The 27,148-nt window shown below is 32.9% G+C and overlaps 1 protein-coding gene across 3 annotated transcripts in view; it reads left to right on the plus strand.

The window, feature by feature from the left end:
• The window catches only part of LOC135846618 (uncharacterized), a 96,599-nt gene extending 74,964 nt beyond the window's left edge, over nt 1–21,635 (plus strand). For all 3 annotated transcript variants that reach the window (XM_065365817.1, XM_065365818.1, XM_065365819.1), the window contains 4 exons: nt 2,622–3,963; nt 16,355–16,947; nt 21,043–21,175; nt 21,285–21,635. In XM_065365817.1, coding sequence (XP_065221889.1) covers nt 2,622–3,963; nt 16,355–16,947; nt 21,043–21,175; nt 21,285–21,342 — 2,126 coding nt within the window. In that variant the 3' untranslated portion in view covers nt 21,343–21,635. The remainder of the gene's footprint in view (nt 1–2,621; nt 3,964–16,354; nt 16,948–21,042; nt 21,176–21,284) is intronic.
• Nucleotides 21,636–27,148: the final 5,513 nt, after the last annotated feature.

Below are 27,148 nucleotides of genomic sequence, written 5' to 3' on the forward strand. Positions count from 1 at the left end.
GCCGAGAGGAAGTCGTTATATTATTGAAAAAGCGATAAAAGCCCCTATATTTCCTCAATTTTTCATAAAATTCAGTTTTTTAACAACATTTTTAGATATTCAATAAAATACCTTTGCGACCTATCAAAATGGGATGAAATTTCACACTGAATCCGAAAATGGCATTGATTTTCACTTTAGTCTCAAAACTTAGATTTTTAGCCTCAAAAATGAAAAATTTATAACATCTCCACTGAGAACAATGGGCCAAGGATTGGAGGCACCACAACCTAGAAACTCAAAATTTTTGGAGATATTTCCTAAGGAGTGTAGCTTTACGATAGACTATCAGCCAATGTTCTATTACATATCTGAAAATACTATAACATCAACTTTTGTTGAGTGATGAAAAATCTTGAAAAATTACCACTATTAAAAAACTCAATTAAAAGCAGGGACGAAAATAATTATTTACCAACTCAACACTGTTATCGTGTCAATTCACCATAAGTGTAACCACTTTGCTTGAAAAAAAAAATTAATTCGACGTTTTACTCGCTCCACAGATCAAAACGTGCAGAAAAATAAGCGCTATCACAGTCACCTCCCAAAATCAAAGCGACCCCACCTGACGGTAGCTGGTTGTTATTTGGATATTATAGGTACAGTAGTCCCCGCTTAATGTAGTCGCGGTTAATAGAATAATTCGGATAATGGAATAGAAATGGGTTGGGACAGAACGATTGCATCTTCTTACATGTAAATTTCATCGCTTATTGTAGTGAAAAAGAGCATCGAGTTCGGTTAATAGAATTGATTAATCTTCAAAAGTTGGAGAAAATCACAGAAATTTGACAACATTTAACAAAAAGTGGATGGAAAAGACATGATTTAAACATGTTAAAATGGCATAAAAACACAAAATGAAGAGTATTTTGTAATGAGTGAAAATTGGCAAAAAAAAGATGATGAAATTTTTATAAAAATTGTCCAAAAAAGTGTTCAAAACATATTAAAAAACCAAATGTGGGTACCTAACTAAACAACCAAAAACGTACTGAAATCGACTAGGTACTAAAAACATCAAGAAGTGATGAAATTTCAACAGAATTTGGAATTTTGTGTGTTTTTATCCTTCAGCTTTCTCTGGTTTATAGAATGAAACATACCTGGTCCCAACTCGATTCTAATAAATAAGTAGGTACAAACAAGTAGAAATTGGAAATTTGTCTGTGAAAATGATGGAAATAATGCTGAAGGAAGTCCAAGCTTATTTATGACCAGGGGAAAGCCCAAATACTACATGGTAGGATTTTTGTAGTACGATGTTATGATATAAGCAAAGATATAGGATACATATTTCAAAATTTTTTCTGTGTTTTTTTTGGACCGCTTATAAGAATGTCCCGGTTAATAGAATTGAAAGTACCTTGGCCCAAACCAATTCCATTAAGCGGGGACTACTGTATATGGTAAATCCCTAACTAAGCCTTGGCTAGGAAGGGTGGGTGCAGCATTCCAACTTGTCCTGTGCTAAATGGGCAAGTTAGAATCCAAGTTTACCATAACATTGGCACCCAACGTGGGGCGCCAATGTGGTAAATCAACACTCTTAATTTGTCCTGTCCTACCGAGCAAGTTGGAATATCAACTTACCATTACAAAAAAAATTATTAGAGAGGAAAACGTTTTTGTGGTTGATATTTTTTTTGTTAAAAAATTTTCACACTTCAAGGGGGGAGGGAGGGGTGAATTTAATTGATACCGTTCAAAATAATGATGGTAGATACCATTATACTTTTTAGAAAGTTGTCAACACCTCAATCGAGTTTCACTCGTATTTTGATTAAAATATGTTTTGTTTTGTAATTCAAGATACAGAGGACTTGAGGAGGGACCAAGAGCGAGGGGAAAGGAGAGAGTTAACTCCCCTCAACTTTTGAAAATGTGTATTTTTGTAAATTCCGTACATTTTCTTATCGTATCGACTTTTTTGACCCTAGTACAAAAAAATTAAAATGAAGGAAGAACCTGTCATTAAAAATAATTCTGACCTCGATGACCCATTTTGAGGGGGAGAAAGGGTTAATTTTTTTAATTATGAAAATTCGCCGAATTGTAGAGTTTTTTTGGCTGGAAAATTTTAGTAAATTGTACTATTTCGGATATAGAAAGAATCTGCGACAAACTGGAGGTAGGGAGGGGGGGGGGTTGGTGAAATTTCGAAAATGAGTTTACAATTTTGGAATTATTATGATTTTTTTTTTATCGAATTGACTTTTTTGGTCCTAGTTCCAAAAAATGAATGACGAACGAGCCCGAAGAATATTTTTGTCTCATGAGACCAATTTGGAGGGAGGGGGTCGGGTCATGCGCCTCAATTTTTTTCAATTATGAAAATTTCACCAATTTCAAGAAATTTTTTGAAGACTAGCGAACCCTGAGAGTAATGATTTTTACTCCAGAAAGTAGCTATGGAAGGGGGTTATGTGCCCTAATAGTTTCGAAAATTATAAGAGTTCGCCTACTCGAGAATATTTTTAAATTATGAATCACAATATTTTATTCTGTTCGTGTTGAGAACTTTGTTTTACCCAAATTACCCAAATTAATTTCCAAAATTTTGATTTTTTTTGTTACAGACTCGTCTCCAGCAAGCACCAGAAGCTACGATCATTTCGACGAAACGAACGAACAAAACGTTAAGAAATACAACGTGCGCGAAAACCGCATCACTATCGAGAATGGCGCCGAATGGAGCCCCGAAAACACGACGACGATGGTTCGTAAAAACCGAGAAATGTACTACACCGCCTCAGCCAAAGAGAGACGCAACCCTCTTCTGGAGAAAGTGAAAAACACCAAGCTGACGTGCTTCAAGTCGCAGCAATTCAATCCTGCATTCTATTCTGTGCCCGGCTCCGGGTCAGCGTACGATGATAACAGCAGCTGCCACAGCGATTATTCCGATTCACGTACGAGTATTCCAAACAGTGTTCATAGTATACCAATTAGTCCTCAGATGAGCTCCAGATCGAGTTCGAGATCCGATTGGGCGGATTTGGTCAACGATTCTACACGAAGTCCCCGAAATATCCGCCCCTATCAGTCACAGCCACAGTCTCCAGATGCCTCATCCTGGCAGACCGAATATGCTTCTATCAACGATCCAGATCCGGATACCATCAAACAAGTGGATAATTTCTGCATCTCTTCGAAACTAAGAGCGATCTCAGATAAATACTTGAAGTCGTCCACCAATAAAATACTCGCCAAGTTGTACCGTAGCAGCAACACCACCAATGGCAATAACGATAAACAAACCTCGGTCGACGAGTCGAATAAAAATTGCGCCAATAAAAGGGCCAACGTTAAAGAACTAAAGAAATTACGCAGCTTTTCGTACGGCCAGTTACCGGGTATTAGCGAATTTCGCCAGTTTCACGATATCTGCGACGATCAAAAAGATACCTCTTTGGATTGCAACTCGGATTCGGTCTCGAATATTGTCACCGATCACGAAAGCGAAGATTGCGACAGTGGAATTCTAGTATCGAGTAATTCTTCTGTTGTGGATAGCTGTGCTGGAGGGTCAACTCCGGCTACAGGGGGTAAACCCGGATGCCATTTTCGTAGCGCTTCGCAAGATACCCCTGTGCAGAGTAACGACTCGTCTCCCACCGAATTGGCACCAACTAATAGTGCTGCCAAAGATGAAGATAAGTTGGAGTTGACCGATAGACAGAAAAGACGACAGCGAATGGTCCATAATGAAGATGCGTTGCAGTATGATCCTCCTTTACCTGAGTTACCTCCTAAGAATAATCCGTTCTTGGCCAACGTTTGTAGAAATTCTCATGTCATCGACTTGACCAGAGACGATGTCGATGAGGATGTTGGTATCGTTGTCAGACATATTAGAACTCCGCAGAATCGAGAAGCCTTCATCGTTTGCGATATTGTGCCTGGGAGCGTGGCTCATAGGTGAGTTTTTTTTTGGTTTTTTGTGTTGAATTCGAATTATTTTATTCTTATCCGATTGATCTGAGACTAAGTTTTTTTTTCAATTTTTATTTTTCATTTCGTTTACTTAGATTTTGGTTCAAAACTTTCTGGTTTCTGAATTGTCTACTCTTTGATCCAAAAATAGATCGTTGCAATTGATCTAAAGACTTACCTAGTTGATTTAATTTTAAACTGGAAAATTTACAAGACCGTGATTTGCAGTAAAAGCTATGATGTATCATTTTTTGGATCTCCAAACATGGTAAAAATTGGGCCGGGACGAGTCAAAGGCCGTGAAAAGTATCAATCTCAGTTTCCAAAGAAAGAAAATGGCCAAAAAATTATTGAAGTTTTATCGGAAAAAATCCCAAGAATTTCAAAAGGTTGCACTGTACTCTTAGTTCAAAATTATTCAAACATTCATGAAGAAACATAATACAAATTATTTTCGCTACCAAAAATGATATCAAATTTTACTGATAAAGTCTCCATTCTAGTTTTAAATTTACGTAAAAGACAGTCAAGTTGAAAATAAAACCATGAATTTGGGGGGGGGGGTGGAGAAGACAGTGGCATTGGAGTTGATACAAGTCCAGATATTCAAAATTGAAAAATGGAATAATCATCAAATAGTCCTGAAAAATTCGTAACTCATTTCATCCATCCATAAAAATTAAATTTGACTGCATGTCTTTCAAATACATAATTGAAATTTCATATTTTAAATGAAAAATATTTTACAATTGTCATTTAGGTACTAAAATTTTTCTTTAGAAAATTTCAATTTCCAGTTTCAAAAAAATTAGGAGGGAGTAGCTCAATCGAAAATCATGGATATGTCTTTCTCTTTGGACATATCAATTAGGCCCAATTATGGCTTCATATTAGAATGTGAGGATGAAGAATTATCGCAACCTCATCCTGTGAGTTTTCAAAAAAAAAAAAAAAAAAAAAACTTCATTGACAAATTAGGATTGTTTTTAGGATTTTATTTTTGTTTTCACGTAAAAATGATAAAAATTCATTTTTTTCTGATATCAAACAATTGTTACAATCTGTTTGAAAATTTTGAAAATTATATCCCACAATTTTGAAAAAAATGAGGAGCCAAGAGTACTTTCGTAGCACTCTCAAATCAGCAGAAATTGACAATTTATGAGCATTTTCGATTTTTTTTTTTTTTTGAATTTGGATAGGTATTGGATATTGGAGGTCGCATAAAACGCCAAAAAGGCTGCATTTGCCCCTCTTCCATTACCCAAAAACTTTGCTTTTTCGCCAGATATTTCCAAAAAGTCTCGTCTTTTTACAAAGAAGTTGAATAAAAATGTTGCTCACATTTTAGCAAAATTTCTTAAAAAATTTGATTAGAAAAAAATTCAAGTAGGGTACGTATTCAAAAGTCTCTTTTTTTATTAAAACAAAAAGTTGCAAAAAGTCTCGTCTTTTCCCCAAAAATTGCGAAAAAATATCATCTTTTTGGGTAATAAATTTCCAAAAAGTCCTTCTTTTTGTTAAACTTGTCGAAGCCTTGTTTTTTGACAAAAAATCTCGATAAGTCTCACTTTTTTCAGAAATTACTCAAATTAAGTTTCACTTTTTTTTTCAAAAATCCTCAAAAACTCCTGCTTTTTTCAAAAATTTATGTTTTTTCAACAATAATTATTGGCAAAAAATTTCGCTTTTGAGCAAAATGATCAAAAATTATTCTTTTTGCAAACAATTTAAAAAAATCTTAATCTTTTAACAAATTTTTGAAAAGTCTCGCTTTTTGCAAGAAATTTTCCAAAAAGCCCTTTCATTTTGCTAAAATTGTCGAAGTCTTACTTTTTGTCAACAATAGGCTTTTTTGCCAGAAACTGAAAAAATTCTCACTCTGTTGCCAAAAATCACCAAATAGTCTCCTATTTTTTTTTTTATCAAAAAGTAGCAAATTGGTGTAATTTTTGAAAATTAAAAACCAGAACATCTCAATCAACTTGAAAATGTTCTGATAATATTGATGTTTTTTCAATTTTTCCTTGTGCAATAAATTAAATTGACAGAAAAATTCTGAAAAAAATTTTGCTTTTGAAAAAAGTTGACAACTTTAAAGATTGTTACTTTTTGGTGTCTTTGAAAATTTGAAAATTATGATCTCCAGAATGTTTAATCAAAAACAGTATTGATTGGGAAAAATTTTGATTCTCTCCCCTCTCCTTTCTCGTATTGGAAAAAAATTTCCTGCCAGAAGAGTAATTTTGTCTTGTTTTGTCATGATTGTACATATAACTTTGCTTTTGAGACAAAACTCGTTAAAAATTCACCCAAGTCGGAGGTAAAGGTCCAATTTTTAATTTGAATTGTGAAAACAACATTTTTTTCTGAATTTCTTGAAAAGATTTTAACGAGTGAAGGGAAGGGAGGAGAGAACAGATAATTTTGAAGAAAAAATCGTCTCTAAAGTCTCATAAAAACATGATTTTGATCTGAGGAAATTCTGCAGAAACTTTAAAGTTGTGGAGTGAGGGGAAGGGAGGAGAGAAGAGATAATTTTGGGAAAAAATTGTCTCTAAAGTCTTATGTAAAATCATGAGAAAATTCTGCTGAAACCATAAATTTGCGAATAAGCCTGAAATTCAATACGATAAAATGTAAAATCCGTTGCTTTTAATGTGAAACAATTCAGCATTTTCAACTATTTGTATGGGGGGGGGGGGTCCCGAACTTAATTCAAGATTCAAAAACTTCTAATAAATTTCATTGAAAGGAGAGGAAGGGAGATTGACCAAATCTAAGCAAAAGTGAATCAGCGCATAAACATGGGTCTAAATCGAGCGTTTTATTTTGAAAATTTCCTGTGAATTACAATTTCTTTTCAATTTATATAGGTAACAATTACCCCTCCCCTGTCCTGCCACATGACAAAATATTCAAAATAATTATGTAGTACTTGAAAATTTATTAATTTTTAAATGTAAGAACTGAGCATTTTTAATGACTTCATTGGAATTATTCATTTAAAATTGAGGATTAATTGAAACAAGTTCCTTCCTTTGCTCTTTCCTACCCGAAAGTTCATTTTTCAGCCTGATTTTATTCGTGACTGTTGAAATGAATTGAAGGAAAAAATCATAGTTTGGATTTTGAACATACCTCATAAAAAATTTGAGCCCCTCAGATCGAAAGGGAAGAATTTATGGTTCCCCAAAATACATGATCAATGATCATTTTCAATAAACCTCAGCTTTTTTTCAGGCCTCGAGTAATTTTGCGTGGGAACTGGGAAATTACACGGAAGCGATGTCCCCCCCCTCCCCCTGATCTATCGATCTCAAATTTTAACAAAATTCTAGTATCTCTGGGGATTTGGTCAAAATTGAAGCAATTTTTTTTCCACTGATCCACCCTAATGTAAATAACAAATTGATTATATGTAGATCATTTGATGGCGCCAACAGCGAAAAAAACGACACCGTTACACCTCAACAACGGCGCTTCATAGTTGGCAGACTTGCAGTCCACTTTACTCAAGCATATAGTGCATGGGCTTGGGCACTCACACGTTCCCCACGTTAATCTGCCGTATCAATCTCTCAATGATTTCGCCCTTGAAATTTTTTTTCGGTATTTTTCACTCGAGCTAATCCGTCGAGTTAATTCTCTTTTGCTATTTATCTCTCTCTTTCAGCCCAGTGTCTCTATAGTACAGTATGTACAATTTCGATTCGGTATAATAAATAGCTTATCGATATAACCTTGTACCGATTATAACACGCGAATAAGCCTTATTAAATCTCTTCATTAAATACGTAGGTAGGTTTGGTGTACACTGTACACCGCGTTGCTTTTTTATCATATCGTATCTATTTATTTGCATTGTCGGTTTCAAATCGGTATGAAAATTTACCTGCCTAGGTCCTATAGGGAACGTGTGACGTTGACGTCTCGTTACAGGATGGTTATTAAATTTGACGGACGTGTTATTTACACTTATAATTAGCTAATAAATAAGTTCTGTAGCTAATCAAAAAAAAAAAAAAATTGGTACCTAGGTATAAAATAATTTGCGTTGCTCGATTAAGTCTTTATGGTTTCAAAATACTATGATGATGATGATGATGATAGTTGTGGTTAAATGCGCACGAATATTTTACACGAGTTTAACTTTCTATGCAGAAATGACATTTTTTTATGCCAAAATGTTGTTGTGGATTTAACCGCTGATTGGCCTTCGTTTTGGAAGGGAAGGCAACGAGAGACGAGAGGAAAGTTACGAACAAAATACTCGTAAACGATAAAATGATCGAAATACTTGTCAATGGCCCAAGAAGTCTTCGACATTTAAAAAATTATTTTATTAATTAAATTAGTCAAAATTCTTATTTGTGTCACTTTGAGTGGTTCAGAGCATGACAAAATAACGATGACAAAAGATATTTTATGCTCCTGAAAACTTCCGCTATGCAACTTCCGCACTGTCTCGTCAATTCAGGTTGCCTAAGTAGACTCGTTCATATTTTTTGGATGCGAAAAAATTGAATTATTACTCGTAGTCCAAGACAATGGGCATTCCATCGGGAAAAGTAGATGAATAAAAAATCAAGATTTTTTAATTTCTGGCAAAAATCAAGATTTTATTGAACTTCTCTAAAAAAATGTGCACCTTTTTTTAATTTTTGATAAAAAAACAGAACTTTTTTACTACGAAAAAAAAACAGAATAATTTTGAATCTCTTACCAAAAAACTAGAAATTTTTCAAATTTCTGACAAAAATTGGTATTTTTTGAATTTTAGAAAAAATCAAGACTATTCTAAAATCTTTTTTAAAAATGCTGACAAAAATCAGGACAGTATGGATAATCGAGAAATTTTTGAATTTCTGGAAAACATTAGGACCTTTTTCCAAATGAAGAGTGATATTCCAAAACTCGCTTTGTCCATTTTTATCAAAGTTGGGTTTCCAGTGGTACCTGGTATATGAAGTATTAACTCACATTCCTACATCATCAACCTACCAAAATGAGGTGTTAAACTCACCTAAATAGCCAATTCACTAAAAATTAAACAAAAAATAATGTTCCAAAACGCGTTTTGTCCATTTTTATTGACATTTTTTTCAGCAGTATTTAGTGGATGAAATGTATACCTACACTCCTACATCATAAATCCACCCAAATAAAGTGCTAAACTCGCCTAAAAAGCCAATTTACCCGTTTAAAGGGAAACTGTTTTTCCTCTCTCCTGAAAAGTTATGAAAATGGACAAAGCGAGTTTTGGAATATCACTCTTCAAATGTTGACTAAAAAATCGTGTCCCTTTTCAAATTTCTGAAAAAAAAAATTGTGACTCATTCAAATTAAAATCCTGAAAATAATCAAACATCTTTAAATCTTTCGCTTACAAATCCAACTTTTTCCTCAAAGTGGCAAACTTGGGTCTTTTTTTGAATTTTTGGATAAAAATCAGAATTTTTTTCAAACTCCGATAAAAATTAGCCTAAATTTTCTTATTTTTCCAATGATTAGAAAAAAATCAGATCAATTTCAGAATCGAGACTTTTTTTTTCGAATTTTTGTAAAAAAAAAATGAGAACTTTTCTCCAACTTTCGCTAACAAAATCGAGACTTTTCTCCTGAAGACATTTCTGGTGAGAAAATCGAGACGTTTTTGCATTTATGGCAATAAATAGGACTTTTTTCAATGTCTGGCTGAAAAATCAAAAGTTTTTCTATCAGACAAAAATCAAGACTCCTTTGGAATTCTGAAAAACAATCAGGGCTTTCTTGATTCTGGCAAAAAACCGGAGTTTTTTTTAAAAAAATTTTGGCAAAGAATCTTGACTTTTTTAAAAACTTGACAAAAATTAGAATCAGGATTTTAAAAAAATACTAGCCAACCCGTTAATCGCGCATACTGCGCGATTCTTCAAAACCTAAATGTACTTACATTTTAAAAATTTATTAGCTAATATGTAGAATGATCACGATTTTTTCACTGTTAGTTATTGGAAAATTCAAAAAAATGAGCTTCGTTTTTTCAGAAAGAATTGCAAAAAGGTATAATTTTTTTGACAATTATCGTCAAAAAGACTTGTTTTTTTCCTATTAAGGGGATATTCTCATTACATAGTAGTAGTATAACCAAAATGCCTTATTTTACATTGGTCTTATGGGACAAAGTTTAATGTTATAATTTAGAGCCGCGGATGCATGGAATGGGCTCAAATTTGAAATACATGTTTTTCAAGACATTTTGAACAATCTTGTGCATGCATTTGTCAATACGTTGAATAGTTTTTCAATAAATACAGTTTTAAGAAACGTTGGATTTTTTCTCAAAAAGTCCAACATTTCATTAAATCGTATTTTTTCGAAAACTACTCAACGTATCGACAAATGCATGCACAGGATTGTTCAAAATGTTTTGAAAAACGTATTATACCCAATTTGAAGCTATTCCATGCACAAATGGCTTTGAATTATGTGTTTGAAGTTTGGCAGGCGGACAGATATACTACCATGTATTGAGAATATCCCCTTAAGTACAGATCAAAATTTTGCTTTTTGGTAAAAATTGATAAAAAATTTTGCTTTTAATGAAATTTGTAAAAAATCTGCGGCCTACCTTTTTTCCAAAAAATTGTTCAAAAATCTACCTGTTTTGCCAGAAACTGTTAATTGATAATTACTAAAAAGTTCTACTTTTTTTGCAATACATAATTATTGAAAAGTTTTGAAAAGGCCTTTCTTTGTTTATATCTTATTCTCAAAAAGTTCCGCTCTTGGCTAACATTGTAATTCTTGATGAGGCTTTTTAAAAATTAACAGAAAAAAATATTGTTTTATCGCAAAAAATTCCAGTATGTACTTAATTTCAACTTTTATCACCAGAAGTCCAAAATTTACTCCAAAGCATCGCTTTCTCCCCAAATGTACCTATTCTAAAAACACTCAATCACTCTCATCAAAAATCAAAATAATGTCCAGTTTTTCAATAAAAGTTGCGAAAAAGTATTATCACTCTTTCCAACAATTGGCGAAAAGTCCTGGTTTTATTTCTTAAAAAGTCTAAAAAAATGATAACTTTTTGGCAACATTGCAAATTCTTACCAAAAATATCAAACAAAAACTTGTTTTTTACTCTATAGTTTTACCTAATAAAAGCAACAAAAATAATTGCAAAAAATGTAAACTACATAATTTTTTTTGTCGATAACTACCAAACTTGCTACTTTTTGGTAAAATTGAGTTTCTTTTTTTTTACCAAATCAACAATTCTTTTAAATTTACAAAAATGTTTTGTTTTTTAGTTTTAAAAAAATCATTTTTTATCAGAAATTACCAAAACTGTCAGTAGTTTTTTTTCTGTTTGCTAAGATTATCAAAGTCTCAACTCAAATGACTCAATCTGCTGCACCCTCTGCATAAATTGGTGAAAACTTTCAACCTTGCATATATGTATATGACTTGATCTGGTCAAATATCTCATGTCAAGAAATTTTGAGGTTTTGCTCAACTTTTACCATCAACTTTTGAAAATTTCTGAAAAAAAGCTAAGCGAAAGCTCAAAACTTCTTGACATGTGGTATTTGACCTAAAATAACAACCAGTTGAAAAACAATTTTAAACAGAAAAAAACTCTTTAAAGTTTATGGTAAAAGTTCAGTGAAAGCTTTATAGTTCATGACATGAGGTAATGTTGACGATGCACCCTGAATGTTTTTTTTATTATAAAATCAACTTTTTGTCGTAACTTCGTTTCACATTTCAAAATTTAGTAAATGGTTTTCAAGCTTTTTTTAGCTCATGGTGAAAATTGTTGAACTTTCAACATAAACCTGCATATCTATGTACTATTCAAAACCTTTCTATCAAGCGGCTGTTTATCAAAATCGGTTCAGCTGTTGCAGAAATCTTGCTGTGACAAAAAACCGTCTCATAATGAAATTTTTAAAAGCTTTTTACAGTCTAGAATGGTTTTTTCACTGTGCTCTTTCAAGGTACAATCTGTATATTTTTTTTACACATCAAGTAAGATCAAATACTGCATGACCACAACTTTCAACTTTTGAAAGTTTTTTTTTTGTCATAAGTTTTTTTTCCGCGGCGACTTTTTGAGGTACAATGTAGGTACTTTTGTGTACCCACCAAATATGGCATAATCGATTATTAAGCTTTTTTGAGCTTATAGTGTAACTGTTTGAACTTTCAACATAAACCTGCATATCTACACTTCAAAGCCTTTCTCAATATGTCATTTATCAAAATTGGTTCAGCAGTTGTCAAGATCTCACAGACAAAAGAATCAGGTCATAATTCAAAAATTTCAAGCATTCACTTAGCTTTGACCTGGAACATTTTGAAACTTTTTTTCTTCAATATTTGTCTTTTTGTAATGCTCTTTCAAAGTACCTATATAATATAGTACGTACTTCTTTATATACGTTGAAGGCATTGAGTATAGAGTTAACATCAATTATTGAGCTTTTTTGAGCTTAAGGCGCAACTTTTTTGTGAACTTTTTTCTTACACATTTGACTTCTTTTAATGCTCTTTCAAGGTATAATATATGTACTACTGTGTATACATTGAATGTACTACGTATAGGCTAAAATCAATTATTGAGCTTTTTTGAGCTTTACGGCGCAACTTTTTGAACTTTTAATTAAAACCTGCACATCTACGGGTCAAAAGCTTTTTTTTGAGACATCGTCGAGCAAAATCAGTTCAGCCGTTGCTGAGATCTTAGAGTCAAAAGAATCCAGTCATAATTGAGCTTTTTTTGAGCTTTTTACAGCGCAGCTTTTTTTGTAAACATTTTTCTTCAACATTCGACTTCTTTCGATGCTCTTTCAAGGTATAATATACATATTTCTCTACATAAGTCAAATACGCTAAATATAGGCTAAAATCAATTATTGAGCTTTTTTGAGCTTTAAGGCGCAACTTTTTCGAAAACTTTTTTCTTCGACATTACACTTCTTTCGATGCTCTTTCAAGGTATAATATACATACTTCTCTACATAAGTCAAATACGCTAAATATAGGCTAAAATCAATTATTGAGCTTTTTTGAGCTTTAAGGCGCAACTTTTTCGAAAACTTTTTTCTTCGACATTACACTTCTTTCGATGCTCTTTCAAGGTATCATATACGTACTTCTCAGTATACGTTAAATGCGCTATGTATAGGCTAAAATCAATTATTGAGCTTTTTTGAGCTTTACGGCGCAACTTTTTGAACTTTTGATAAAAACCTGCACATCTACAGCTCAAAAGCTTTTTTTTGAGACTTTGTCGATCAAAATCGGTTCAGCCGTTCCTGAGATCTCAGTATTACAAAAATCCGGTCATAATTTTAATATATAGATCAGGTTACAAAATTGGAAGTTTGTTTGAATTTCTGGCAAAAATCAGTACTTTTTTTGAACTCTGGATGAAAAATCGAAAGCTGTTTTTTCTGACAAAAATCATGACTCCTTTGAAATACAGAAAAACAATCAAGACTTTCTTAATTCTGGCAAAAAATTTTGACTTTTTTAAAAACTCGACTAGAATCAGGACTTTGGGACTTTTTTCAATTTCTGGCAAAATATCAAAATTTTTTTTAAATATCTGGTTACAAAATGGAAACTTTTTCGAATTTCTGGCAAGAATCAGGACTTTTTTCCAACTATGGATTAAAAATCGAAAGTTTTTCTTTCTGACAAAAATAATCATGACTCCTTTGATGTCCTGAAAAACAATCAAGACTTTCATGATTCTGGCAAAAATCAAGAATTTTTTCGAACTCTGGCTGAAAAATCGAAAGTTTTTCTACCGGACAAAAATCATGACTCGGGAAATCCTGAAAAACTATCAGGACTTTTTGAATTCTGGCAAAAAATCTTGAATTTTTTGAAAACCGAACTAAATCAGGACTTTTTTTTCAATTTCTGGTGAAAAGTCAGGATTTTTAAAAATATCTGGTTACAAAATGGAAACTTTTTCGAATTTTTGGCAATAATCAGGACTTTTTTCCAACTCTGGATAAAAAGTCGAAAGCTTTTCTTTCTGACAAAAATAATCATGACTCCTTTGAAATCCTGAAAAGCAATCAGGATTGTCTTGATTCTGCCAAAAAAATCTTGGCTTTTTAGAAAACTCGACTAAAATCAGGACTTTTTTCGATTTCTGCCAAAAAATCAGGATTTTTTTAAATACGAGTATCTGGTTGTAAAATGGAAAATTTTTCGAATTTCTGGCAAAAATCAGGTCTTTTTTCCAACTCTGGATAAAAAATCTAAAGCTTTTTTTTTTGACAAAAATCATGACTCCTTTGAAATCCTTAAAAGCAATCAGGACTTTCTTGATTCTTGCAAAAAATCTTCACTTTTTTAAAAAAAATTCGACTAAAATCAGGACTTTTTTTTCAATTTTTACGAAATGGATATTTTTTCGAATTTCTGGCAAGAATCAGGACTTCTTTGAACTCTGGATAAAAAATCGAAAGTTTTTCTTTCTACATATAATCATGACTCCTTTGAAATTCTTGAAAAACAATCAGGACTTCTTTGATTCTGGCAAAAAATCTTGACTTTTTTGAAAACTCGACTAAAATCAGAACTTTTTTTTCGATTTCTGGCGAAAAATTAGGATTTTTAAAAATATCTGGTTACAAAATGGAAACTTTTTCGAATTTCTGGCATAAATCAGGACTGTTTTCCAACTATGGATTAAAAATTGAAAGTTTTTCTTTCTGACAAAAATAATCATGACTTCTTTGAGATCCTGAAAAACAATCAGGACTTTCCTGATTCTGGCAAATATCAGGAATTTTTTCGAACTCTGGCTGAAAAATCGAAAGTTTTTCTTCCTGACAAAAATCACGACTCCATTAAAATCCTGAAAAACAATCAAAACTTTCCTGATTCTAGCAAAAATCAGGAATTTTTTGAAAACTCGACTAAAATCAGGACTTTTTTTCAATTCCTGGCAAAAAATCAGGATCTTAAAAAAAATATCTGGTTACAAAATGGAAACTTTTTCGAATTTCTGGCAAAAATCACGACTTTTTTAAAACTCTGGAAAGTCTGGATAAAAAATCAAAAGCTTTTCTTTCTGAAAAAAATCATGACTCCTTTGAAATCCTGCAGAACTATCAAAACTCTTAATCCTGGCCAAAAACTGAGGCTTTTTTGAATTTCTGACAAAAAATCTTGACTTTTACGAAAACTTGGCTAAAAGCATGACCTTTTTTTTAATTTTGGGCAAAAAATCAAAATTTTTAAAAATCTCTAGTTAGAAAATGAAAATTTCTTGGAATTGCGGGCCGAACTCAGGAATTTTTTGGAATCCAAAAAAATCAGTATTTTCTTAAATCTTGCAAAAACCAAAACTTTTTCGAAATGTTTGCAAAAATTGTGATTTTGGACAAAAATATCAGGATTTGTTTGCAATTTTGACAAAAAAGTAGGACTTTTTATTGTAAATTTCACGCAAAAAAAATTTGATGGGCACTTTTGATGAATCTTTTTAGGGTTTTAACGTTCAAAAGCTCTCTTTTCGCTTCATTGGGAGAAACATTGTTTGATAGGGCACAGGAGATTTATTTGTATTTAGTATCTTTCTGAAAGCAGTTTAACTACAAAATTCAGCTTTCTACCTCACTATTCTCAATGACACCCCCCCTATTTTCGGCTAATTTTCCTGGACTATCGTCCACAATTTCAAATCAAAACCACCTTCAAGCTTTGATTTTAATTGAGCAATTTTTCACCTTTTTTTGCGTAGGTATACAAGTGAAAAATAATTCATTCAAAGTAATTTACAAAGAAGTAAAGGAAGAGGGAAGGGTTGGAAACAAATTTCAGTAATTCTGATGAACGAAACAGATTACTCGGAAACACGACGACGACGACGACAACGTCGAAAGAAGTTTTTCAACTCCACTTGTGTCCTACTTTACGTTGGCTTTTTTTCACTTATTCGGGGTATAATTGGGACGACAATGTTGTATATTTCAAAAGTGTAGTAATTCGAGCCTCGGAAGAGCTATCGGAAGCTCTACACTCTAAATCTAAACCAACCCTTCCCCCTTCCTTCAACTTGGTTCTTAGCAAATTTCGTGTCTCGTTGGTAAATTTATCGCGTTAAAGGTACAGTCATCATCGACGATGACGACGCAAATAGGTCGCACGCCATTCTGAAACTACCCTTTTTTATTTTTGGCATACCTTACCGTACCTTACATATCGCTGCCTTATCGTCTTAATAGATCTAATGTAAGGTATATGAGGTGCTTGCCTCTCGACAATGGCGATGATTTCATTTTATTTAGTCACGTTATTATTACACCTACCATACTACCTACTGTAACTTATACGAAGTGTTTATTTTATGTGTTCGCAGGAAAGGAGACCTAAAGATAAACGACGAAATAGTCAACATTAACGGCTACCACCTAAACAGCTTATCGTTGAACCAAGTCGTCCAGTTATTAAATCAAAGATGTCGCGATGTCATGATCGTCATCGTACGCACATCGTATAAAAATCGAACAAATCGCATCGATCCCCCTGAAAGTGTCATAGATTACGAGAATTTCACCGGAGATAACCCCGCCGCTGGAAATCCAACCACCAAAGAGAAATTCCGCAAGAATAATTGTCATTACCAAAAGCATTCAGCCGGCAGTGCCAAATTAGCCAGAAGAAGCATGGTGTGTAATGATAAACAAAGTATTGGCGGTGGAGTCGAGTATCGAGAATACGAAAAGTACAAAGCCCCCAGTACGAATACGGAGAACTTCTGTACGTTGCCAAGGAGACCTAAGTCGGTGATGTGCGCATTTTTCACGTTCGTTTTCGAAAAAGGTCCCGGAAAGAAGTCTCTCGGGTTTACCATCGTCGGTGGTAAAGATTCGCCTAAAGGTGAAATGGGTATCTTCGTCAAGAGCATATTGACCCATGGGCAGGCTGCTGAAGATGGTCGTCTGCAAGAAGGTAGGTTTGATTTTTTTATAGTTGGACTTCTGTTAGATTTTTTCGTGTATTCGTAAAATTTTTTCCTCGCTCGAAAGCGAAGCAAAATTGGGAGAAAGTAGATACGAGTGAATTCGCGAAAATAAAGGAACAGTTTTTTTTTAAAAGTGCTCAAGTGATGAAAAAATACCAAAAATTACCTATTAAAAAAAATAAATGGAAAATAGTGGGAAAAAGTTGAGAATGTAAACAAAACCCGATTGGATTTTTCATTTTTAGTGATGGCTGTGGCTTTGGCTTCTATTGTCATGAGAAAAGTTTCAAAATTATTTTCCTTTCTAAAATCAAGAAATCACTCCTCATTAAAATACGTGTTCATTTTGGTGAAAAATAGACGTGCTAAATATCACCAAAAACTAATCCTTTTTTTATGAAGTGGTGCTAAAAAAATTCAAATAGGTACAATTTTAATTTTTCAATCCATTTTAATGCGACTTAATTAGCAGGTAGCTCGTGAAATTATTAGAAGGTTTTATAATACAGTATTTCAACTTGTTTTGCAATCTTGGTCAATATTTGAACTTTGTGTAAATTACCTGTATTTTCCTGAATAATTTAACCATTTTACTATAGGCGACTAATCAATTTCAAATCATCAACAACGAATTTGTTTTCGATTGAGTGAGAATTTTGTTCAAAAAATCATCACTGGTAGATAATATTGCATGTTAAAAATCGTTTTAAAAAAATGTTGAAATCTGTAAAGTTAAATTTCTTGATTTTTTGAATGCTTTTCCCTCAAATTTTTATTATTGTACCCGTGGCCCTTCGCCCTTCCCCCCTCCCCTCCCCTTCTCTGCGCCAAAAACCTCTCGAATTTTTTCTGCGTAAAAAAATTGTTTTTTCTACCTGACTGATGAAAAAATCTTGGGTAAAAATAATCTTTAGCAGATAGAAAAATACAAAAACTTTCAAAAAAATTTCGCTCTCACGAAACATGGAATACATTAACAAAAAAAAAAAGAATCGTTCAAAAAATAATGATAAAAGCACTTCTTTTGCTTTCTAAACTGAAAATTTTCCAAAATAACAATTTGAGAAATTCAAAAAACGAAAAATTGAGAAGGTTAAAATGTTGTCAATTCCTCTCTTTTCCGCCCCCCCCCCCCAATAGAATATCCACTTCACAGTAAAAGTGAAAACCCCCAAAAGTCGTGAAGTGTTTGCAGGTATTTTTGACTCGGTCCTTCTCCTACCGAAAAAATTTCAGAATACTCAAAGACATTAAAAAATCCAAAAATTGGCGTGTAGAATATTTTCTCCCCTCTCCTTCCCAAATTAAAAGTCATTAAGTGTTTTGAAAAATGTCCAGCGAAAAATCCCAAAAAAGTCTTTATTTTTTTCTAAAAATTACATTGAAAGTCTTACTTTTTGCCAAAAAAGTGCTGAAAAGTCTCGCTTTTTAACCAAAAAATTGGAAATAAATCTCGATTTTTCTACAAAGATTACGAAAAAGTATTATTTTTTAGTTGATAAGAAATATTGTCAAAAAATCCTGTAGGTATTTTGTCAAAAATTGTCAATCTTGTTTTTCCTCAAAAATTTTCGCTTTTTCAAAAACTGACAAAATTTTTTTTTTTTTTGCAAACAAATTCCAAAATGTCTTCCTTCTTTTCAAAAACTGTCCAAAAGTCTTGCTTTTTGCCAAAAATTACCAAAAAATGCAAAAAAGTCAGATTTTTGGAAAAGTTGCTATTTTTGGATAAAAAAGTGTCATATTTTGCTTTCTGACAAAATTTTTTGCTATTTTTCGCGAATAGCTTTTCGAAATGTATTCAAAAGTCTTGATTTCCTCTCAAAAATCATCAAAAAGTATTGCTTTTTTGTTTGTTAAAAATTATCGTTTTTTGTTAAAAATTCCAAAAAGTCTCCAAAAGTCTCGATTTTGGGGCACAAATGTCCAAAAACATTTCCTGTTGTTGAAATTTTCAGTCTCGTTTTTTGTTAAAAATTATCTTTTTGTTGTAAGAAATTGCAACAATTCTTGCTTAGTTGCCAAAAATTGACAAAAAATTTCGCGTTTTCATCGAAAAGTTCAAAATGTAAATGTATAAGTAAGCTACTTAGTTCAACTGTTCAAAATAAATAACCAAAACATTTTTGGCTTGTAAAGTCAACTTTTTTTTTTTGAAGAAACTAAATAATTATGACTCCTAAAATTTACCATTTGGTGTTTTTTGAAAAAATTTCTCTGAATATTTTGAGAAAATAACTGAACTTTAATGACTTTTGAACTCATTTCTCGAATATTTTATTTTTAGCAATTTCTTAGAATTTTTCTGGATTTTCTCGACTGGAAACTTTCATATCAAAAAAAAAAAAAAAAAAAAGACTAAATAAATAAAATAAAATAACAGAAGTGCCATTATTTGAAATTATATATTCTTTGAGTTTTGAGTACAAATCGACAACTTTCTGGACTTTTTTCCAATTTTTTAGATTTTTCACAGAATGGACATTTGGACAAAGAAAGCTTTGGTTGTTTTCGTCAATATAGTTCGGAATGTGAAATGCATTTTTTGGTTGCCCTGGAAAATTTCTCCCAATTTTTTTTTTTTACATCAGAAGAAAAAAATACTTACCTGAGAGAGGGGAAACGATTTGAAAAATTGAATAAAATAAATTGGCTCAAAATTGAAGAAAATTGGAACCAAAAAAAGTTTTAAGAGAGTTCAGGGAGGGGGAGGGGGAGGGAGGGGTTTGAAGATTGTCTGAAAATGTCATCTGAAAAGTACTTAGTAGAAAAAGGTAGAGATTTTCGCTTGGAAAATTTCTGTGAACACCCTGAATTTGTTTCTCTGTTTTTTTTTTTTGTGAGAACCTTAGTTTTCTCAAAAACCAATTTTTGACGATGGAAATTTGAAATTTTTTCAACACAATTTGCCAAAAAAATTGAGAATTCTGTGAACAAAATGAATAGAATTAAACTTTCAGAGTTTGAAATTTTTCCCATGAGCAGTTGAGCACTTTGCATATTGGAAAAATCATTTTTAAAATTCGAAAATATGATGAAAATGTTTTCAGGAGGGGGTTAGTGGGAGATGAAAGTGAGAAAAGAGCAAATTATGATGAATTTTTGACTGGAGGTTTCATTTTTTCTTTTACATGTTTAAAAAATTAGTAAAAATGTGCCTAAAAAGTGACCAAATAGTAGATAAAATAAGCTTTAATAAGCTAACAAATCAATTATGAAAAAATTTAATTGAAAATACGAGTGTATAGAAATTATACCTACATTTTGACTTTTGAGATGAACTACTCTTTCCTCTACTGAAGCTTTTGTTGCTCCAAATTTCACTACTCACGTTAGAAGTCAATCTGGTGTGGAAAGTTTATAAAAAAATTGATGTTTTTGGAATCGAGAAATGAAAAAATCGATTTCCTGAGTATTCCGGTCAATGGGTGAAAATTGGAGAGGGGAAAGTTTAGACGTATCAAAATTCCAAAAAAATGCTACCTATTCATCCATGATTTGTTTGTTCTGCTTTTATAATAAAAGATGGAAAATATTCTATTCCTTCGTTTTTGTCTTTTTTTTTTAGGGAACCAAATTATTTGACGTGATCAATCATTTTAGTTCATTCTGTTTACTCGTATTAAATATGACGTATATGGACTTATCTTATGACGATTCAACATGCGAATTAAGATACATTCGGGTACTCTTAGTATCTCTCTAGCGCGTCTATCTATATGACGTTAATGTGATTTCCCCCGATTTATTACGTAATTCTTAAAAGACTCGAAGACTCGATAGCTGCATTGTAAATTTAAAGATTTTTAATTATAGATTTTTCATTATTCAAACACGTTTTCAATTTTCATACAAAACAAAAAAAAATATCCGCTACCGATATTATCTAAAGTGAGATAACAATGGCACCTAAATCGAACGCATACATACGTAATGACAATTTGCATACTTATCTCATACGTCGAGTCGAGTCTTTATAGTCGTACAGTAAACAATGGCAATACAGAAAAAAACAACGTGAAATTTCACGGTTACGTTAATTTGCTAATGAGAATTTATGGTTTATTTCGTTATGATTTCAGGAGACGAATTATTAGCCATAAATGGACAAGCGTTGGATGAGTTCACGCACTCTGAAGCTTTACAATTGTTCAAGTCCATCAAACAAGGACCGATTGTGTTGCATATTTGTAGAAGGCTGAAAATTAAGAATAAGTAAGTCGCCGATCGAAACAGTGTCCTTGAAGGGATTGAATTTTACGTATAAGTAGGAACCGATAATCGACGATACTAATTGGGGATTTTTTTTGTTCTTTGTATGTAGTTCCGCAAGAGTGAGATCGTGTTCGAATTTACTGAATGCCGTGAACAATGAAAACTAAAGTAGTTTTTTTCTCATCTTTTGAATGGCAAAAGTGATAAATTCTAGTCTATAATTTAGTTTTACCTTATATATAGATTAGAATACCCTCCTCGCTCTCGAGTAAGATGTGTAATTTAAATATCAAAATTTTTCATGTTTTCAATTTTTTTCTTTTTTTAATTTATTATTTTTTAGTCGACTTACGATGTTATACTTAAAAAATTTTGCAAGTATTTTAGAAAGGTTCAGTGTATGATTCTTTTTTGTTTTATTTTTTTTTATTTGAATAAATCATTGAGAAGATTTAAACAATTTTTTTTGTATTTAAAAAAAATGCTTTTAAAAAATAGGTACAGAAAAAAGGTGAATTTTACGAGGACTCCTAGATGGGAATATTTTTAGGAACATCTGAATATCTCCATAGTCAACTTCTGCTCGTATTTTGAAGAAACATTTTTTAAAAAAGGAGAACGACCACCTCGATGTACAGGAAGTATCAAATGGCCACAATCCATGCATAAAATCAGTAAAAATGACGAAATAGATTCATTTTATTATTCTTTGTAATTTCATGCAACCTTAATGATTTCATTTTTGGGTTACTTTTCGCAGGAAATTGGCCGCAGAGTAGATCAAGTTGACGAATCGTAGAACTGTGCTTAATCCAAATGGGTATACTTTGAATGCAGACAAATCAAAAGTCGTCTGAGCTTGGCACAGAAATAGTTGAGTATCTCGTCGGTGCTGCGTCGATAAATACCACGGAGTCGAGTAGATTTCTGAAGAGATTATATTCGCCTGAAGAAAAAAAAACATAGATAAGCGAGGTAAATAGAGATTTGATAGCCCTGGTGGGCGTTGGCAGGGTTGGATTGAAAATCTGAGCTTAAATTCGAACGCAAAGACCTCAAAAACCTAACAAACGATATGTCACATGACATTATAGTTTTTTTTTCAACTTCAAACCAAGTTAGGGTGCCTGGGGTGCGGTTTGGGAGGGTTTGATCGAAAAACTAAATCGATATTCGGATTTGGCGACCCCAAAAACCAAACAAACGATATGTCACACGGCATCATTTGATATTTTGAGCTCCAGTCAGAATTTCCTCCCCCACCCCTTTTTAAAAAGAGGGCCAATCGTTCCATTTTCAAGATTTTTTGTACTAGGTACTTCAATTTAATCCTATATTAGGGTTAGTATAACGCTCGAGTAGATTATGAGAAACTTTTCCATTGCATTTTTTTGGATTTTAAAAATAAGAGATATCCTCTCCCCTCCCCCTCACCTCCACTCTTTTGAGGAAAAATTCCAGGATGACAAATATTCCTTTTTTGAAGCTCTACAACTTTGTTAGAAGTGTTTTTTTTTTCAATTTTCTACTGTAAAAAATTTGCTATTAGGAAAGTACAGATTTCCGGAGGTCACCCCCCCCCCGTTATTTCAAAAAGTGGTGGGGATGGAATTTTGACCATAGTTTAATTCAAAGTATTTGATGATCCCGTGTGACATATCGTTTGTTAGGTTTTTAGAGGTGCTGAGTCCGAATATCGACTTGGGTTTTCGATCTGACCCCCCCCCCCCCCTTCAGCACCCTAATTTTACACAAATATGGAAAAAAATGATGATTTGGTGTGACATATCGTTTGTTAGGTTTTTAAGGGCGCTGAGTCCGAATATCGACTTGATTTTTCGATTCGACCTTCCCTAATCCCCCCCCCCCTTCTGTACTCTAATTTTGCCCAAATATGGAAAAAATTTTGATTTGGAGTGACATATCGTTTGTTAGGTTTTTAAGGTTGCTGAGTTCGAATATTGACTCAGATTTTCGATCTGACTCTTCCTACCCCCACCACAGGTACCCTAATTTGGTCAAAACATGAAAAAAATGATGATTTGGTGTGACATATGGTTTGTTAGGTTTCTAACTCCTTTATCTGAAGATGAGAAAAAAATAATATGATATGGGTGTTTCATTTTTTCTGATTTTTCTGTTATAAAAGAGTTGAAACTGAGAAAAATTATATTTTTTTTCAAAAGAGCCGTTCTCTCTTGTTGATCATTAGGTACCTCTGAAAATAATTTAAAAACTTTTTCAAAACTGGTGCAAAATTTTCAAAAATGCCTCTTTTTCTGAGTCCCTTTTACCTTTAAAAAGGAACAAAATCTGCACGAATTTTCGATGCGAATAACTAACCAAATTATCGATAATTTCTCCAATCGAGCATAGCTGAAATACCATCGTGATGCAAACCCAAACGGCGGAAGTTCCTCGAATTTTTATCAAATATGGAATATCCCACTGAAACAAAAATCTAAACGTTAATTTCTCAATTTTTTATACAGATGCAAATCGAGATTCATCGAATGAACCAAGAGTACTCACCAAAAGCACCACATATGCATTAGCAATGGCCACGACAAGAAGCTGGACCAAAGTCACTGTACACAGGATATTGTAAAACTCCCTAAAATTTCTAATAATACTGCAAATAGAACCAAGTACCTATATCAATCTTTTTATTATACCACATTTTTTGCTGAATTATTTATTGCATTTACCTGCCAATTCTTTGATATGATTTCGCAGCCAGTTCAATATTCCTGGGTGCACAACCGACTCGCAAATCGTTGCAAATGGATATCACCTCGTTATGACAAACGGCAGCCCAGATGAAAGGCAACGCTATAATTGACCACAACTGTACAAAAGCTATAGAACCTACGAAAAAAGCTATTCCAATGTTGACAAATAGGAAAAATCCCAGCGAACCGTACTCGTGGATATGAGGAAACGGAGTCGTATAGTAAATGTAATTCTTGACCTTTTCTTCTTCGTAAAAAATTATTACGTCGCAAGTTCCAGCACTCACGTAAATCATCAAAGGGACGCAGAATACGAAGAAATTCACAATCAGAGCGGATTTCATGTTAATGATGCCTTCTCCTCCTCTTGGACTTGAATTACATCTGGATGATTTTCTTTCGACCAGCATACAATCCACGAGACCAATCATCGTCTCGATATTTTCACCAAATATCCAGCTTGCCAAAGGTACAATCAAAGTCAGATAAATGATTAACAGAATAAGAAAAGCCATTTGAGTAAATAAAATGAAATCGTTTCTAAACCCGTAGATGGAATAAAGCACACAAAGGCTGAAAACGACGCAAAGTTGGGCGAAATTTGGCACAAAGTAGACGAATTTGACTTGCCAATGGAGCCTATCTTCGAAGTATATCTGGCCTAGCATCGTATACATCAGGTGGAGTTGATTGGCTAGCGTGGTCCGGTACCCGAACATGTTTTCTAGACCGAATACTTGTTTGATGATTTTCACCAGTTCTCGAAATAATTTCATGACGCGAGCGAAAATTCACATCCTTCGACGATTCGAGGTTTTGAAAAATAAAGACGTATTTTTAATTATTATTCTGGAATAGGGAACTTACTGCTTGGTTAATTGATTAGTAGGGTGAAAGGCTTCAATTTTTAACAACTTGATTGCCACCTTACTGTTCACTTATTGACCGAGTTTTCGCGATGGACTGAATAAGACATTGGGGATAATAAACAAAACACGATGACAACATGTAATTAAATTTTCGAAAGTGATGATTAAAGTTGAGAAATTTACTGAAAACTCGAAAATTATTATTTTGTGGGCCAAAGTGCTCTGTAAATAACTCCTTAACCTATTTGTATTTTGATTTTGTCGACAGGTTTCGATATTCGAAATTAAGTTCAGGGACAAGAGCTTAAAATGTAAACAAAGCACGATTGGATTTTGCATTTTTAGTGGTGGTTGTGGTTTTGGCTTCTATTGTCATGAGAAAATTTTCTAAATTATTTTCCTTTCTAAATTCAAGAAATTACTCCTCATCAAAATTCGTGTTCATTTTGGTGAAAAATAGACGTGCTAAATATCACCAAAAGCCTAACCTTTTTTATGAAGTGGTGCTAAAAAAAATTGAAATAGGTTCAATTTCAATTTTAATTTTTCAAACCATTTTAATGCAACCTAATTAGCAGGTAGCTCGTGATATTATTAAAAGGTTTTATAATACAGTATTTCAACTTGTTTTGCAAACTTGGTCAATATTTGAACTTCGTGTAAATTGCCTATATTTTCCTGAATAATTAAACCATTTCACCTCGAGACTAATCAATTTCAAATCATCAAAAACGAATTGTTTTCGATTAAGTAATAAACATGCCCGACAGTGTTGGTGAATTTTTACTCCGGTTATGATTTTCTTTCGCGAACTGGAAAAGCTCTTCAAACAAGCATGTGGCTTGGAAAATATCTTCAGGTACCAGACGACCCTGGCTAATCAACTCTACCTGATGCATATCATGTTGGGCAGAGTGTATTCCACTGACAAGCTTCATTGGTCGATCAAGTTTGCCTATTTTGTGCCTAATTTTGCCGAGCTTTGTATTTTGTTGATTCTTTTTGCACTTTATTGCGTTTATGGCGTTAAAAATGATCTTATTTTAGTGACTCAGATCGCATTTCTCGATATGTTGATGATTTATTTGACTCTGATTATTCCTTTGGCCAGTTGCATGTTTGGTGACAGTATCGATACAATGGTTGATCTCGTTGATCGTTTGCTGATTGAGAGAAAATCATCGGGAAATGATGTACGAAGAGAAGGCATAATTAATATAAGAACTTCGATGATTGTTGATTTTTTTGTATTCTGTGTACCTTTAATCGTATATATGAGTGTAGCAACTTGCGACGTTGTCATGTTTTATGATGAGAAAAAGGTCAAGAATTATATTTATTATACGACTCCTTTTCCCAATATCCACGAATATGGTTCGATGGAATTCCTGTTGTTGGCCAATCTCGGACTGGCTTCTTTTTTAGGTTTTATACCTTTTATACAACTATGGTCGGTGATTGCGATGCCTTTTATATGGACTGCTGTTTGTCATAACGAGGTGATTCATATTTGTCACGAGTTACGAGTTGATTGTACTCCAAGGAATATCAAACTTGCCACTGAATCATACCAAAAAGTTTCTAGGTAGGTACCTACTTAATTGAATTGTTGCGGGAAGAGATAATTATGAAGTAATTTTTTAGGGACTTGAAAATTGATGATGGACTTAATTTCAGGATTATCAAGAATTTCAGAGAGTTTTACAATATTTTGGGTACATTAACTTTGATCCAACTTCAGGTTATTGCTATTGCTAATGCTTATATTGTGCTTTTGGTAGGTTTATTTAATTTTAATTCCATTTTTTTTTTTTTTTTTTTTTTTTTGATAATTTGGCGGTTTAAAAAATGTTAAAATATTTACCCTAGTGGGATATTCCATAATTATCAAAATGTCTCACAGACCAGTTGCAGTGGAAACCCCATCCATCATGTTGGTAGGCGTATTGGCGTCATTTATACGTGCAAGAAAGTTGCCTATACAATTTTCGAAGGAGTAAATTTTTGAGATTTGACAAATTCAGGTGAATAATCGAAAAAAAGTTCAGGATAATTTTTGAATTTAAAGTTTAAACTCGGTTTCAGTAAATTAAAAATATTGAAAAGTTTGCATTTTTACATTATTTACTTCAAACTTGTGAGTTTTGAACTTTGACTGAATGCAAGAAAACTGCCCCTTCAAAAAGTAATTAGGCAAATTTGACACTACGCCAATCTGTTTGGCCTTTAAATGGCATCAATTATGCTAATCAATACAAAACAGAATATTCCTAATACAAAAAAGAATTCTACGTAATATTTATGGCCTAACTTGTACTGAAACATGCAAAGATCTATTTTTGGTAGAGAAAATCTTAACCCTTCCCTCGTTA

Source organism: Planococcus citri, chromosome 5 (assembly GCF_950023065.1).
Source record: "Planococcus citri chromosome 5, ihPlaCitr1.1, whole genome shotgun sequence".
Classification (NCBI taxonomy): domain Eukaryota; kingdom Metazoa; phylum Arthropoda; class Insecta; order Hemiptera; family Pseudococcidae; genus Planococcus; species Planococcus citri.